The sequence below is a fragment of the Bidens hawaiensis genome, unplaced genomic scaffold, assembly GCF_021521415.1.
Source record: "Bidens hawaiensis isolate Kalapana, Puna unplaced genomic scaffold, B.hawaiensis_p1.1 tig00033281_1, whole genome shotgun sequence".
Lineage (NCBI taxonomy): Eukaryota > Viridiplantae > Streptophyta > Magnoliopsida > Asterales > Asteraceae > Bidens > Bidens hawaiensis.
Genome location: NW_027495710.1, coordinates 1 through 12779, shown reverse-complemented (window position 1 = coordinate 12779; position 12779 = coordinate 1). Strand labels below are relative to the sequence as shown.

At 35.6% G+C, this 12779-nt stretch overlaps 1 protein-coding gene and 1 pseudogene across 2 annotated transcripts; both read left to right on the top strand.

Annotated features, from left to right (window-relative positions):
* Positions 1 to 6910: 6910 nt before the first annotated feature.
* On the top strand, positions 6911 to 9222 carry LOC143584762 (trihelix transcription factor GT-3b-like; annotated as a pseudogene). Its single transcript, XR_013144421.1, has 2 exons — positions 6911 to 7272; positions 8481 to 9222. The product of XR_013144421.1 is annotated as a trihelix transcription factor GT-3b-like (transcript).
* Positions 9223 to 10880: 1658 nt separating this feature from the next.
* Positions 10881 to 12710, top strand: LOC143584765 (ATP-dependent DNA helicase Q-like 2; the record flags this gene model as incomplete). The annotated part of the gene is made up of 5 exons (XM_077066736.1): positions 10881 to 10938; positions 11790 to 12010; positions 12101 to 12247; positions 12316 to 12531; positions 12606 to 12710. Coding segments are annotated over exons 1-5 (747 nt in total), but the record flags the coding sequence as incomplete, so codon positions are not given.
* Between the last annotated feature and the right edge of the window lie 69 nt (positions 12711 to 12779).

Here is a 12779-nt window from a genome sequence, read left to right as displayed (position 1 = left end):
ATGAGCTACTCAAGATCGGCTCGTTAAAAAGCTCGATCGAGCCGAGCTTAATCGATCACGAGCCCGAGCTCGAGCCTAAAAACAAGCTCGTTTAATAAACGAGCCCGAGCCCGAGCTTCACTTATTGAGCTCGAGCCGGCTCGCGAGCCTAAACGAGCCTGTCATTTATATAATTTTTTAAAATATATATTCAAATTATTAATTAAAATATATGTAATGTTATGAAAAAATATATAAAAGTAATTATAATTATATAAAAAATAGTTGATATATAGTAAACGAGCCGAGCTTGAGCTTGAAAATCTACTCACAAGCAGAACTCGAGCTTTGAAAATAGAGCTCGAGCTCTGTGTAAGCTAAACGAGCCGAGCTCGAGCCTAGTCGAGCTCGGGCTCGGCTCGTTTGCACCCCTAAACTCAGCTAACTTTTAGTATTAAATGTTGCACATAAAAGGTAGTTTGGTCCACTTATTTCTTTCATCTTTCTCTCTTTCCTCTTATATAATAAAAACTTTTTTCACACACATCCCCAACCTCAAAACCGCAAGACTAGATTTATAATCCCAAAATCAAATATAGAGGTAGGGTAGTAAAAGCTACCCGCGGGTCCCTAATTCAATACGCGGACCCTTACTCAATCCGTGGATCGTCAATAAACATCCGCGAGAGGAACACATGGGCAAACACTTGCAGTCAGCACAAGACCAGCCAAGTGGTCCATAGTTCTGGAAACATGCTTCGCAGGAACCCATGGTAGTCTGCAGATTACCAATGAGCATCCGAGGGAGGAACCCGCAAGCAACACAAGGGACTCATCACACGTATGATCCTCACGTGATATGGAAGAGTAGTTGTAACAAACTCTTTCTAGAAGATTCCTCCATAACCACCTGATAGCGACATCGGCCAATGGAAAGATGACACCTGGACATGTAATGGACGTCCCACGACGTGCACTGATAACAGACGGGTCCAAGCTGTCACACCCAATAGTGGCTCGACACGTGTCCATTCAATTGAGAGAGGAATATTACGATAGTGACAACTCCACCAATCACCTTCCCCCACCCCTCGGCTATAAATATTGACTTCATCTACTTCATGTAAGGATTCAGTCACAGTCTCAAGCCTTACGCAATATACTTGTACTTTTATTGATTATTCCGATCAGGACAATACTTATTCTCACGCCGGAGGGTGGTTACGAGAAGACCCCCCCCCCCCCCCATCGTGTCCTTCCCGTAACAAGATTCACGGTGATCTGTTTTGCAGGCCGTTAACTTGGATCTGACCTCATCATTGTTCAGTAGACTCACATCTGGGGTAAACGTAAGTTCGGACTATCCTGTTCGGACTTGTGTTTCTTCATCAAAGATGGTTCATTGTTAAGAAATGTATCAAATCTTTACCATATATTGATTACTATATAAATTGTGTAATTTGGCATTATGTGATTATGTCTGCCTTGTCCTAACTATCATGGGTGATTTCATGGAATCAACTCAACGAGATTTTCAAACAATAGATCCGTTATCCAATCAAAACGCTTTAACGACCAAGAGTTATATCTAAATATATTATAACCAAGAGTTAATTGCCATTAAATTAATAGTTGTACTTCTTTTTAATAAACCTACATGAAAATAAACATGGTATGGACTCATATATACTCCAAAAGTTGAGTACCAATTCTCGGATATGGCCATTTAATTGATATTTGGCCACAATAATCAACAACATTCTAAATGCATCTATTTTATGCTTTAGAAAGCCACCCCACTGCCACACCCCGCTGGAAATAAATGATCTCAAGAAAATATCTTATTTACCTTAACGGAAACAAAATTGAATTGATAGTTAAAGGAACATCATTATAAGGTATGAACTTCATCTCAAGCTGGTGCAATTATTAGAACAAAAACGAATGATGAAAATAACTGGGGAGAGAGAAAGATGATATAATTAAATGGACCAAACTACCCCTTCACGTGCAGCATTTAACACCAAAAAGTTCACTGGGTTATCTTATTGGGCCAACAATGAAACCAAAGTTGATGGTTATGGACCATGCATGCAAATTTTAAACATTAGGGACGTTGGATAAATTTGACCCAAACCTTAGGGACCATTCAGGGAATTCTCTCATTTATCTAACAAGCGCCCGTTCTCACATTGACAATCACTAACCATTGCCGAGTAGAACCCAAACGTCGTCTCCAATGAAAACATATATAGAATCATGGAGTCTTCTTGAATCAAAACCACAATTGTGCCAAAATGGATCACCGATCTCGAAATTGAGCCACAAAAGTGAACAAAAATTTATCATCTGTCGAAATAATTTTGATATTAAGTATACTATCGAACGCCCTAACGAATATTCAAGTCCACGCTTCACTATCCATATTTCAATAAATAGTGCAACCAAACAAACTGGCCAGAGTGGAGCAACGGACTCTAACTTGAAGAGTGCGGTGGCCTAAACACAAAAGAAAATCGCCGTCGTTCTAAAAAATAAAGTTCTAAAACTAAAATTACACATTATATGGGTCAAGTTATTCTACAAAGGGAGACAAAAATGAGAAGGATGAGAAGGATATATAGCCACACAAAAAAAACATTCAAAAAAATAAAAAATCATAACTCAAAATTTAATAAAAAAAACAAAAAAATGTTTCCACCGTCTTTCTCTTCTTAAAAAAAAAAAACACAATGTTGAGGGAAAAAATTATTGTGTCTTTTTGTTTATCATTGTGTTTTGTGTTCATTTTCATCATTGATTGTGTCCTTTTTCCTGACATTGTGTCTTTTTTTTTTCTTGATATTGTGTTATATTAGTCAACATTATGTTATATTTTGTTCGGCACTGTGTTATATTTTGCGATTTATTGTGTTGTTTTTTCTTGATATTATAATTGTGTCTTTTGATCTTGATCATTTTTATCATTGTGTCTTTTGTTTCTGCATTGTGTCTTTTCGGTTTTTTTTGAACGAGAATGACGAGGGAAACATTTTTGTTTTTTTAATTATATTTTGAGTTATTATTTTTTTAATTCATTTTTGGAATTTTTTTAAGGTTTTTTTGTGTGGCCACAAATCCTTCTCATCATTCTTATTTTTATCTCCATTTGTATTTTAACTTTTCCCTGATTTAGCATACTATATGTTTGTAAGTTGGAAATGTAATTACTATATAAATTGCAAATGTAAGTATTCAAATGTAAGTATTTAATTAATCCATCTCATCTTTCTTATATCAATTGTTACATGCATACCTGAAATTACTTTGATCTTGTGCCTGTAGATTACCGATTGATTGAATTTAATTAGGGTTACTTTTAGGTTGCAATTATGCTTCAACTCGGATCTAGGGTTTTTTAGGTTACTTATATCATATCTCTTCTGTTATGGTGTTTTAGCAGCACACATGATGTGCTGCTGCATGTTTCAAGTTTATTTGATTTTTGTTTGAAATGTGGTTTCGCTTATGTTTGGGCTGTTACCGCGTGATTTTGATGGTTTGCATAAGATTAGGGGAAAACTGGTGATACAGATATTGATTGTGTGTGTTTTAAGTTACAAGATCAGTCATTGTTTCTGGTTGGTTTGTAAGGTATCTGGTGTTTTACAGAACAACATAAGGCCTGTTCACGAGTCGAGCCCGAGTCGAGCCAGGGTGGTTTTGAGCTTGGGCTCGAAATTAAACAAGGCAACTTAGCTAGGCTCTAGCTCGATTTTGAAGTTAAACGAGCTTAGGATCGAGCCAATGAGACGAGCCTGAGTCGATTTTGGCTCGGTTACAAAAATGATCCAAATCAGCTCAAGATGTTTCAAATCAACTTTTTATAGCTAGTTTTATTCGAGCGAGCCACGAGCCCGAGCTTCGAGCCTCGAGCTTTTTGAGCAGCCCCGACGCGGGTATACAGTAAGATTTGAGTTTTCATCTTTGAATCATTTGGATAATTGGAAGATATCATATTACTTTTCATGTGAAGCTGGGTAATTTTGATCCAAATGCTACAGTTTTTTGCTTGTTTAAAGTCCATATTTCATTTGAATTTTGATTATGTATTATTTGCCTTGTTTAATATCTTGTCACTCAAACCATTATGGTTTAAGTTTTTGATGCGGTTTGTAAGGAATGTTGAATTCCTTTATTTGAAGGAACTTAAGGAGTTCATTTCAGTTCCCTTCATTCTCCAACCAAACATGTTAACCATTGAATTGATATTTCAGTTCCAGCAAATTAAGCGAATCGAACATGTTAGGATTGAAATTTATATTTCAATTCTGTTGAATGCTTACAAAACAAACACCTCCTTAGATTCTTATTTTGGAAAGATATAGAAAAAGGTGTTATTTTGACAGAGCTTCAACTCAATATTGCTTTTTTTAAGCTTGATAGATACGAATAGCATTGATATTGGTTCAAATTCAAAGTTTCTTCTTTATACCAATAACTGATCACTTTCACCAAACTAATTGTCAAATCGGCCATTGTATCTTTTGTGTATGTAAGGAGTATCGTATATTCATTTAAATGGAGCTTGAAACTAGGAAGATTCATGTACACAAAATTATATCTGCTGAAGTAGAAACATGACAATTATCCGTTCAATAAGTGATAGACGCACACTTAATTACCTATAGATCAACACTTATTGTACCAAATTGTGACCATTTTTGTTTAGTTACTCGCCAATCATGAGGTTGTGGGTTCATATCGAAAGGTGTTCTTTTATGTGCTTGCATACTTGGGTTATAAATGTGTTTTGAGTTCTTGGCTTGGTATAACTCGGTGAGTTGTGGTATTCAGGTGCAGTTAGCAAATCAAAACCAGCTGGGTGATCATTACGGCTCTAAGCATCCAAAGGAGAAGCCTCCAGGCAACTCTGAATGATCGGTTTCTGGATTTGCAAAACATGAAGTTATGATTGTTCCATTTTATGGGATAAAAATTGTGTCTTCTCTTTATAGGAACCTAGTACTCATTTGCAAGAACGAGTGATGAGTGTCAAAAGTGTGAAACGCGCTGCAAAAAGTTTGTGTTGTTGAATATTGTAATTCTTCAGCTTTTATTTGCATTTAGTTTTTTTATACTTCATCTCTTGTTCCACGACTATGGTGAACTGAAATTTGGTTAAAGTATACCTTTCATGCTGGTTTCGTGTCACTTATTGTAAACGTTTTGTGCTTTGCTTCGGTGGTGAACTGAAATCTGGTTTCTTATATGCTTAGAACTGAATTTTGTGTCGGTTTTAAACATGTAAGCCAGACAAGATGAGTGGAGCCCGTCAGGGTTTGTTTCAAGTTCTATGTCTAAAGCTCTTACCTTGGCAAGTGAATAATTTTACAAGCTAGGATTTGACTCGCTTATTATTTATTAGAGGTATTTATACTTCCTTTTGATCTATTTAATTAGTTTTTATATAAAAAAAATTTGACTCACATGGGCTCATTGGCCTAATCAAGCTTGGCGTGTGAAGTTTGTTCCAAAACTCGTATGTTAATTGAACTATGTTGTAGGCTTGAGTTCGGATTTGAGCTTGTTCAAGTTTGGCTCGATTATAGTTTTAGTGAGCTATTCTTGAGTGGCTCACGTGAAGCGCGGTTTGTTTTACGCTTCTAGTTTGCATACACGTACTTTAAGAATGTGTATTTTGCTATTGTCTAGCGTCGACTGTGTCTAGTAGTTACGTCGACTCTGTCAACCTATACAACCTATACGTTTACTGAAAAACATAATATGCTTAAAGGTTATTTTACAAAATATAGTGAAAATGATTCCGAGCAGTATAAACGTAGTTTTATCAGTCTTGTAACATAGGACGTTTTGGTTGATAAACAAAGACATTCTAAACATGGGAATAAGAAAGATTTAGGAGAGGGAGGGGGGGGGGGGGTCAACTCAACCGTATGTAATCAAGTTTAATTTTATATTAAGCAAGCAAAAAATAGTTTACATTTTGGTTTATTCGGTTTTGGTAAAAATTATTATCTAAATCACTAATTACAATTTCAAAAAATGGTAAATCAAATTGGATTGGTTGGTTATGTTTGTCGAATCGACCAAAACAGTTTATCTTAGTTGAAATATTTTTTTTTTGCATTTACTTTGAACACATACAACTATCTATCTATGTATTATCTATACCGTCAATATACATGTGTTTATGTACTCCTTAATAATAGTTGAAAATAAAGATATACAAGTATATTTGAAATGATAGACCTCATGCGTAACATGATTCATCTAAGTGCTTAGCCAGCGTATCATCAAATGCATGTTACGGTATGACCGCAGTTTGCAATACACCGTGACAATAGAATTATTATTCATATACAAAATAATAATAATAATAATAATTATTATACTAAAGAAGGAGTGAACATTATCAGCATTAGCATTTAATAACCACACGTACAACTACTACCATTCTACCACTATAAATACAATATAACCATCATGTTCAACTCATTGTCAACGCATAAATGCTTATTCTAACGTTTGAACTTGACTACACCATTTTCTACATCTCTAATAATAAATAAATAAATAAAAATACAAATTATTGTCAACATATACACGTTATTCTCACGTCTGAGCTTGACTAACGTCTTTAATAATAAATGAACAAATAAAAGTACAACTCATGTCAATATATACACGCTTATTCTGACGTCTGAATTTGACTACATCATTTTGCGCGGATCTAATAATAAATGAAAAAATAATAGTGGGTAAAAACTAAAAATGCACCTTTATTATGCAATAATAAATAGGGTAAGAAAACAAACGTAAACATAGATTAATAAATTCTTGACCAGTTTTCAAAGACTGATGCTTGTTTTCCCACCTCCGGTCAAACCCACAAAAAGCACTTTGTTGACTTTTTCCGCCACATATCATCATGTTCGGTGGCAACAGCAGGGCGGCGGCGGCGGTGGCGACATGAATAATAGTAATAACAACAATGAAGCCCTAACTCGACTGCAACACATCATGATGAGCATCCCTCCACCGCAACAACCGCAGCCGGTGATTGGAGACACGGATGAGTTTTCGAGACGAGACGAGCGGATGCTGACGTGGAGCCACAAGGAAACAGGTGATTTCATAGCGATACGAGGTGAGCTAGAGAGAGATTTCACGGTGGCGAAGAGGAATAAGAGTCTGTGGGAGGTGGTGAGTGTGAGGATGAAGGAGTTAGGGTACCGGAGGACGCCGGAGCAGTGTAAATGCAAGTGGAAGAACCTTGTTACTCGTTATAAGGTGCTTAATGGCTTCTTAATTGATCTAGGGTTCTTATCCATTGTGTTATTATGCCCCAAATTGTTTAATTCTTTTGTGTGTTTACTGCCTAATTGCTTGGTTATTTTATCTAGGGTTCTTACTTACTACTCATTGTGAGGTTTATTATTTTGTGTTTTTTGATTAATTAATTGCTTGCTAATTTGATCTATGTGTGATTTTGCCCCAAATCTCTGAAATTCATTCTGTGCAGGGGTGTGCATGGTGATGTTAGCTTTTTAGCTGTTTCGGTTAATTCGGTTAACCGAGGGTACACAAAAAAAAAAGTAACCGTTTTTTCGGTTAATTTCGGTTCGGTTTCGTCAGTGTTCGGTTTGGTTTTTAACCCTAACCGAAGCCGATCGTTTCGGTTAAGATTGGTTTTTGGTTAATTCGTTTAACCGATGGTACACAAAAATACCATAATTGATTTTTGGTTAATTTGGTTTAGGTTAATCGGTTTTTTGTTAATTTTGGTTTGGTTTCATTTGTTTTCGGTTTCGGTTAACAGTTTGGTTATTGCTCATCTTGCTGCTAGTTTGATTTAGGGTTCTTATCTATTGTGTGATTTTGCACTAACGAAACCGAGGGTACACAAAAAAAACCGTAACTGATTTTTGGCTTATTCGGTTTTCGGTTAATATCGGTTCGGTGCGGTTTTTTGTTCTAACTGAAACCGAACCGATAGGTTTTGGACTTTTGGTTAAGATATTTTCGATTTAATTCGGCTTTTTGGTTAATCTGTTCGATTTCGGTTAGCGGTTCAGTGAGTGTGTTTATCTGTTGTGTGATTTTGCTTATCTCTGTAATTTATTGTGTGCTTACTGCTTAATTGCTTGTTAATTTGACATGGGGTTTTTATCCATCGTGTGATTTTGCCTCAAGTCTCTGATATTACTTGTTGGCTGTGATTTTAGATTCTTAGGACCCTAATTGATCATTGCAACTTCAAGAATCAGAATGATAACTATCCAATCAAGTGCTTATAAGCATTGATCAAGTATTTAACTGATGATTATATAATCTGATTCAAGTGAGGCTGCTTGTGATATAGTTTTTGTGATTTAGCCATAAATCTCTGAAACTGTGTGTTTAGATGTATGAATTCGAATTGATCATTACAACTTCAAGAATCAGAATGATTTGGATGAGTTTACAGTTTTTTAACTGAATTTTTAACGTCTGATTAGGGAAAGGAGACATCTGATCGCGATAACACCCGTTCATTCCCGTTCTTTAACGAGCTACATGCTTTGTTCACCGAAAGAGCAGCAAACACACCACAAACACCCTTTGACCCTGAAGCCGGTTCAAGCCAGTCAAAGTCAAAGAAGCGGGTTGCAAGACCCGATTCTTATCAATCACTTGAAGAAATCTCAGACGATGAAGACGAATACAAAGACACACAAACAAGAAAGAAACCCGATAGGGGGAAACGCCCACAATCATCAAATCTTGACAAACCTGCAACTCCGAAACCTGTGAAATCAGATAATGATTCAGTTCAAGAGATTTTGCATGATTTCTTTCAGCAGCAGCAGATGATTGACATGCAATGGAGGCAGTTGATGGAGAAACATGCCTATGAAAGACAAATGTTTGACCAAGAATGGCGCCAGTCGATGGAGAGAATGGAAATGGAGAGAATGAGGACCGAGCAGGCGTGGAGGATAAAAGAAGAAGAAAGAAAGATTAGAGAGGAGAGTCGGGCCGAGAGAAGAGATGAACGTTTGACGTTGCTGCTCAACAAACTCGTGAACGACCAATGATTGATTTTACTGGTGGTGGTGTTCTTCATAGCAGTATATTGTACAAATATGCTAGTAAAAGAAGTTAAGAGTATACATGAGAAGCTGAAGATTAGAAACCTTATGCTTACCTGAGATAGAATCTTTTTATGCTAACTGGCTTTGTTTTGTTTAGTGATATATCTAATAGTTAGACAAGGTGCTACTTTTGGATTTAAAGTTTTTTTCTTTTTTAGTAAGATATGGCTTTTGGAAGGGGTGTCAATCGTGTCGGGTTGGCAAGTTGAACTTGAATTGTTAAACCCAAACATCACTCATATTTATTTGTGTCAAATACGTCAACTGTAATTCAGACACTTAAAATCGTGTAACTTGAACACAACATGTTTAACCCATTTATCTAGATGAGTTAAACACTTAAACAGGTTGGTGAGTCGATCTGTTTAATTAAACTGGTAAAGAAAGTCAACCGGACACAACCCAGTTAATTAAACATGTCATCCCTAACATGACCCGTTTGCATATTAAACAACTTGCATATGACAACATATAATCCAAAGCATGTTTTGTTTATTCTGTAGATGACATGGAACCATTGATAGGTTTGGTTGGTCTTGATGATTGTTTTTGATAGCCCAACCAAGAGAACTCGACCCAAAAGACTAGTCTGGTAGGTGAAAGAGCTCATCTGGTCTATAAACCTCACATTTGTTGCCAATACAATCGTTGTGGGACAGGTCTTATAGACTCATACATTGCAATGGTGTCAGTCCCTAACAATATTGCACGGGTGTGGATAACTTGGCCAAGATTGACAAAGCAAAAAAAACTAGATAAATTCGTTAAACTACAATATGCATATAATTCTTAAGTTATATTTAGAAAGCGTAGTTCTTGGTTGGATCTTGCTCTATGTTTGTTAGATCCATTTAATAACAAAATTGTAATGGTCATCTTATCTTGTATTATAGTATGATATGTTTGATTAACCAAGTAATTTGGCTAGTGTGGTAGGCTTCATACCTTAATACTCGACTAGTCGGTTTGGGACAACGTAGTATGACGGTTTGTAGGCAACAAAAGACGTAAGTTTGAAGCCTATGGCACTTGTGTCGTTTTACAAGTTACACCACCTTGGTGGTGCTTGTTTTAGAAGTACAATTAGAGGTTAAAACACCTTTATAATTTTTTAAATCGCTTTAACAGTTCATAAAGTTTTAAACATAGAATTATTTTCTTTAACTATTAAATCACTATAAATATTCATTTCTAAATCGATTACTGTAACATTTTATTATATCTCTATTGATTGAAAAGTTAAAATAATATTAAAGTTTAAAAAATTGTCGCGAAGGTTTCAACACTTACAACAAAACTCCCATAAGCTTTTTTCCTTTTTATTCATTTTTTGATTTCTTTTTTACTTTATTTTTAATTTTAGTTATTAGTTTGCATATTTAAGTAACAGGTTAATAGTAGCATGAATTTGGATGTTACATGACAAAAATAACAAAAGAAACATAATTCATTCCTATGTTCAGCTAAATTACGACTCTATTTTTTGGTTTTCTCTTTCATGTACTATAGCGAGTGCATCGAAACCAACAAATTTGAAAACATTATATTTTCTAGTGTAATTTAGAATTCCCAATGTAATTTTCCAACTGTTATAACGCCCGGCCTATAAATTATAAAGAACATATATAAAAGTTATAACATGATAGTCGTCTCAAAACACAAGTTAACCCTTTCTCAAAGAAAATCATAGACCCGTTTACCTACCGGGTCAAGCCGATCATAGTTCCGGACTATTTGACGCACGAGGGTTTCCGAGCAATATCAATGGAGGATCTTCTGGAGGAGCTAACGAACGTTGAATTAGAGCTTCAAGACGTTCAAGGTTATCTCTATTACTCGTACCTTTTCATGTTCCAATCATACTCATATATACGCGATGAACATATATGTATGCATATCTGCAGAATAGGTTCTATTTGATATGTTGAATTTCAAATTGAACAAATATGACCTTTCGAATATGCTGAATTTTAGTTATACACAGAGTATTATTAGCTAATATTTGCTTGATAGATTGCTTTCACAAGTATGTTTGAATATCTAAAATCAAATCAAATCACAAACTGTTTGCTGTGTTTTTTCTTCAAACTGATAAAAAGCTCGAAACGAGCCTTTGTGCGTTTTTAAGTTTTACCTTTTTTGGACTTCTATGTATTAATTTCACATTGCATAGCTGAGCTTTGGTTCGTTTAAGGTACTACACGAGAAATAAAGATCGTTTGAAGCTTTAGTCTTGTATGTGAAGCTCGTTTAGGCTCATCGAGCCTTGTGTGTTTTTAAGTTTTACTTCTTTTGGACTTCTATGTGTTAATTTCACACTGCACAGCCGAGCTTTGGCTTGCTTAAGGTGCTACATGAGCTCGAGCTGAGCTTAGGTTCGTTTAATTTTTTTCTCAAAATATAAAATAAATAATTTAAAACGTATGTAATTAATTAATAGACAATAAATGAGCGGAGCTTGGGCTTTAGAAAAAGTGCTCTAATCGAGTCGAGCCTGGGTTCGGCTCTGCGCGTTTACACCCCTAGTTTTTTGTGTAAGTGTAAGTGTAATTGTGTGTCTGAATTTTGATTAAAACCCTAATTTGACACTGGTTGGGACGTCTAGGTAGTTTTTCGATTGGGATATGTGAGTGTTGCCATTATCTTATAAGTTATGGAAATAATATGTTCCAGATGAAATAAAGAGATTGCTTGATAAGCAAGAGAAGTTATACGAGAAACAGTCAGAACTTAAGGCAGTTTTAGAAACTTATCATGGATCAGAAAAGGCAGAAAAGGATAATGCAGCCCCTCAAACCGAGAACTGGTCAGGGTCTTTTGAATGGGACAATGAAGCCGATGACATTAGGTTTAATATTTTTGGCATCCCAACTTACCGTGCAAATCAGCGAGAGGTTCGTCTTATCGTTTTCAAACACTAATAATTTTAAACCACACAAATTTACTACTTTATGAGTTAATGTATACAAATATTTGCTTGCCAGATTATTAATGCAATCATGAGTAAAAGAGACGTGCTTGTGATAATGGCTGCTGGTGGAGGCAAAAGTCTCTGCTACCAACTTCCAGCTGTTTTAAATAATGGAATTGCTCTTGTCATCAGTCCTTTGCTTTCACTTATTCAAGATCAGGTATTTTTTTGTTAATATCGTTTAGTAATAACTATTCAAAACAACATTATATTAAAAACACATTTTAGGTCATGGGGTTGACTGCATTAGGGATCCCAGCATCTATGTTAACCTCAACCACCAGCAAAGAAAATGAAAAGTTTGTATACAAAGCTCTTGAAAAAGGTGAAGGGGACCTTAAAATACTGTATGTTACACCAGAAAAGGTTTCCAAAAGCAAGAGATTTGTGTCAAAGCTTGAAAAGTGTCATCATGCTGGTCGTCTTTCATTGATTTCAATCGATGTAAGTTCAACTTTATATATATAGTCTGTAAACCAAATTGAGGTCAAATATGATTAAAAGTGGGTAATTTGCAGGAAGCACATTGTTGTAGTCAATGGGGCCATGACTTCCGTCCCGACTACAAGAATCTTGGTATATTGAAGACTCAATTTCCCAATATTCCTGTTATTGCGTTGACCGTATGTCTTTTTTTCACTTCTATATTGTTTTCTGTCCGGTTTTACTTTCTGTGAAGTTAATTTGGAATA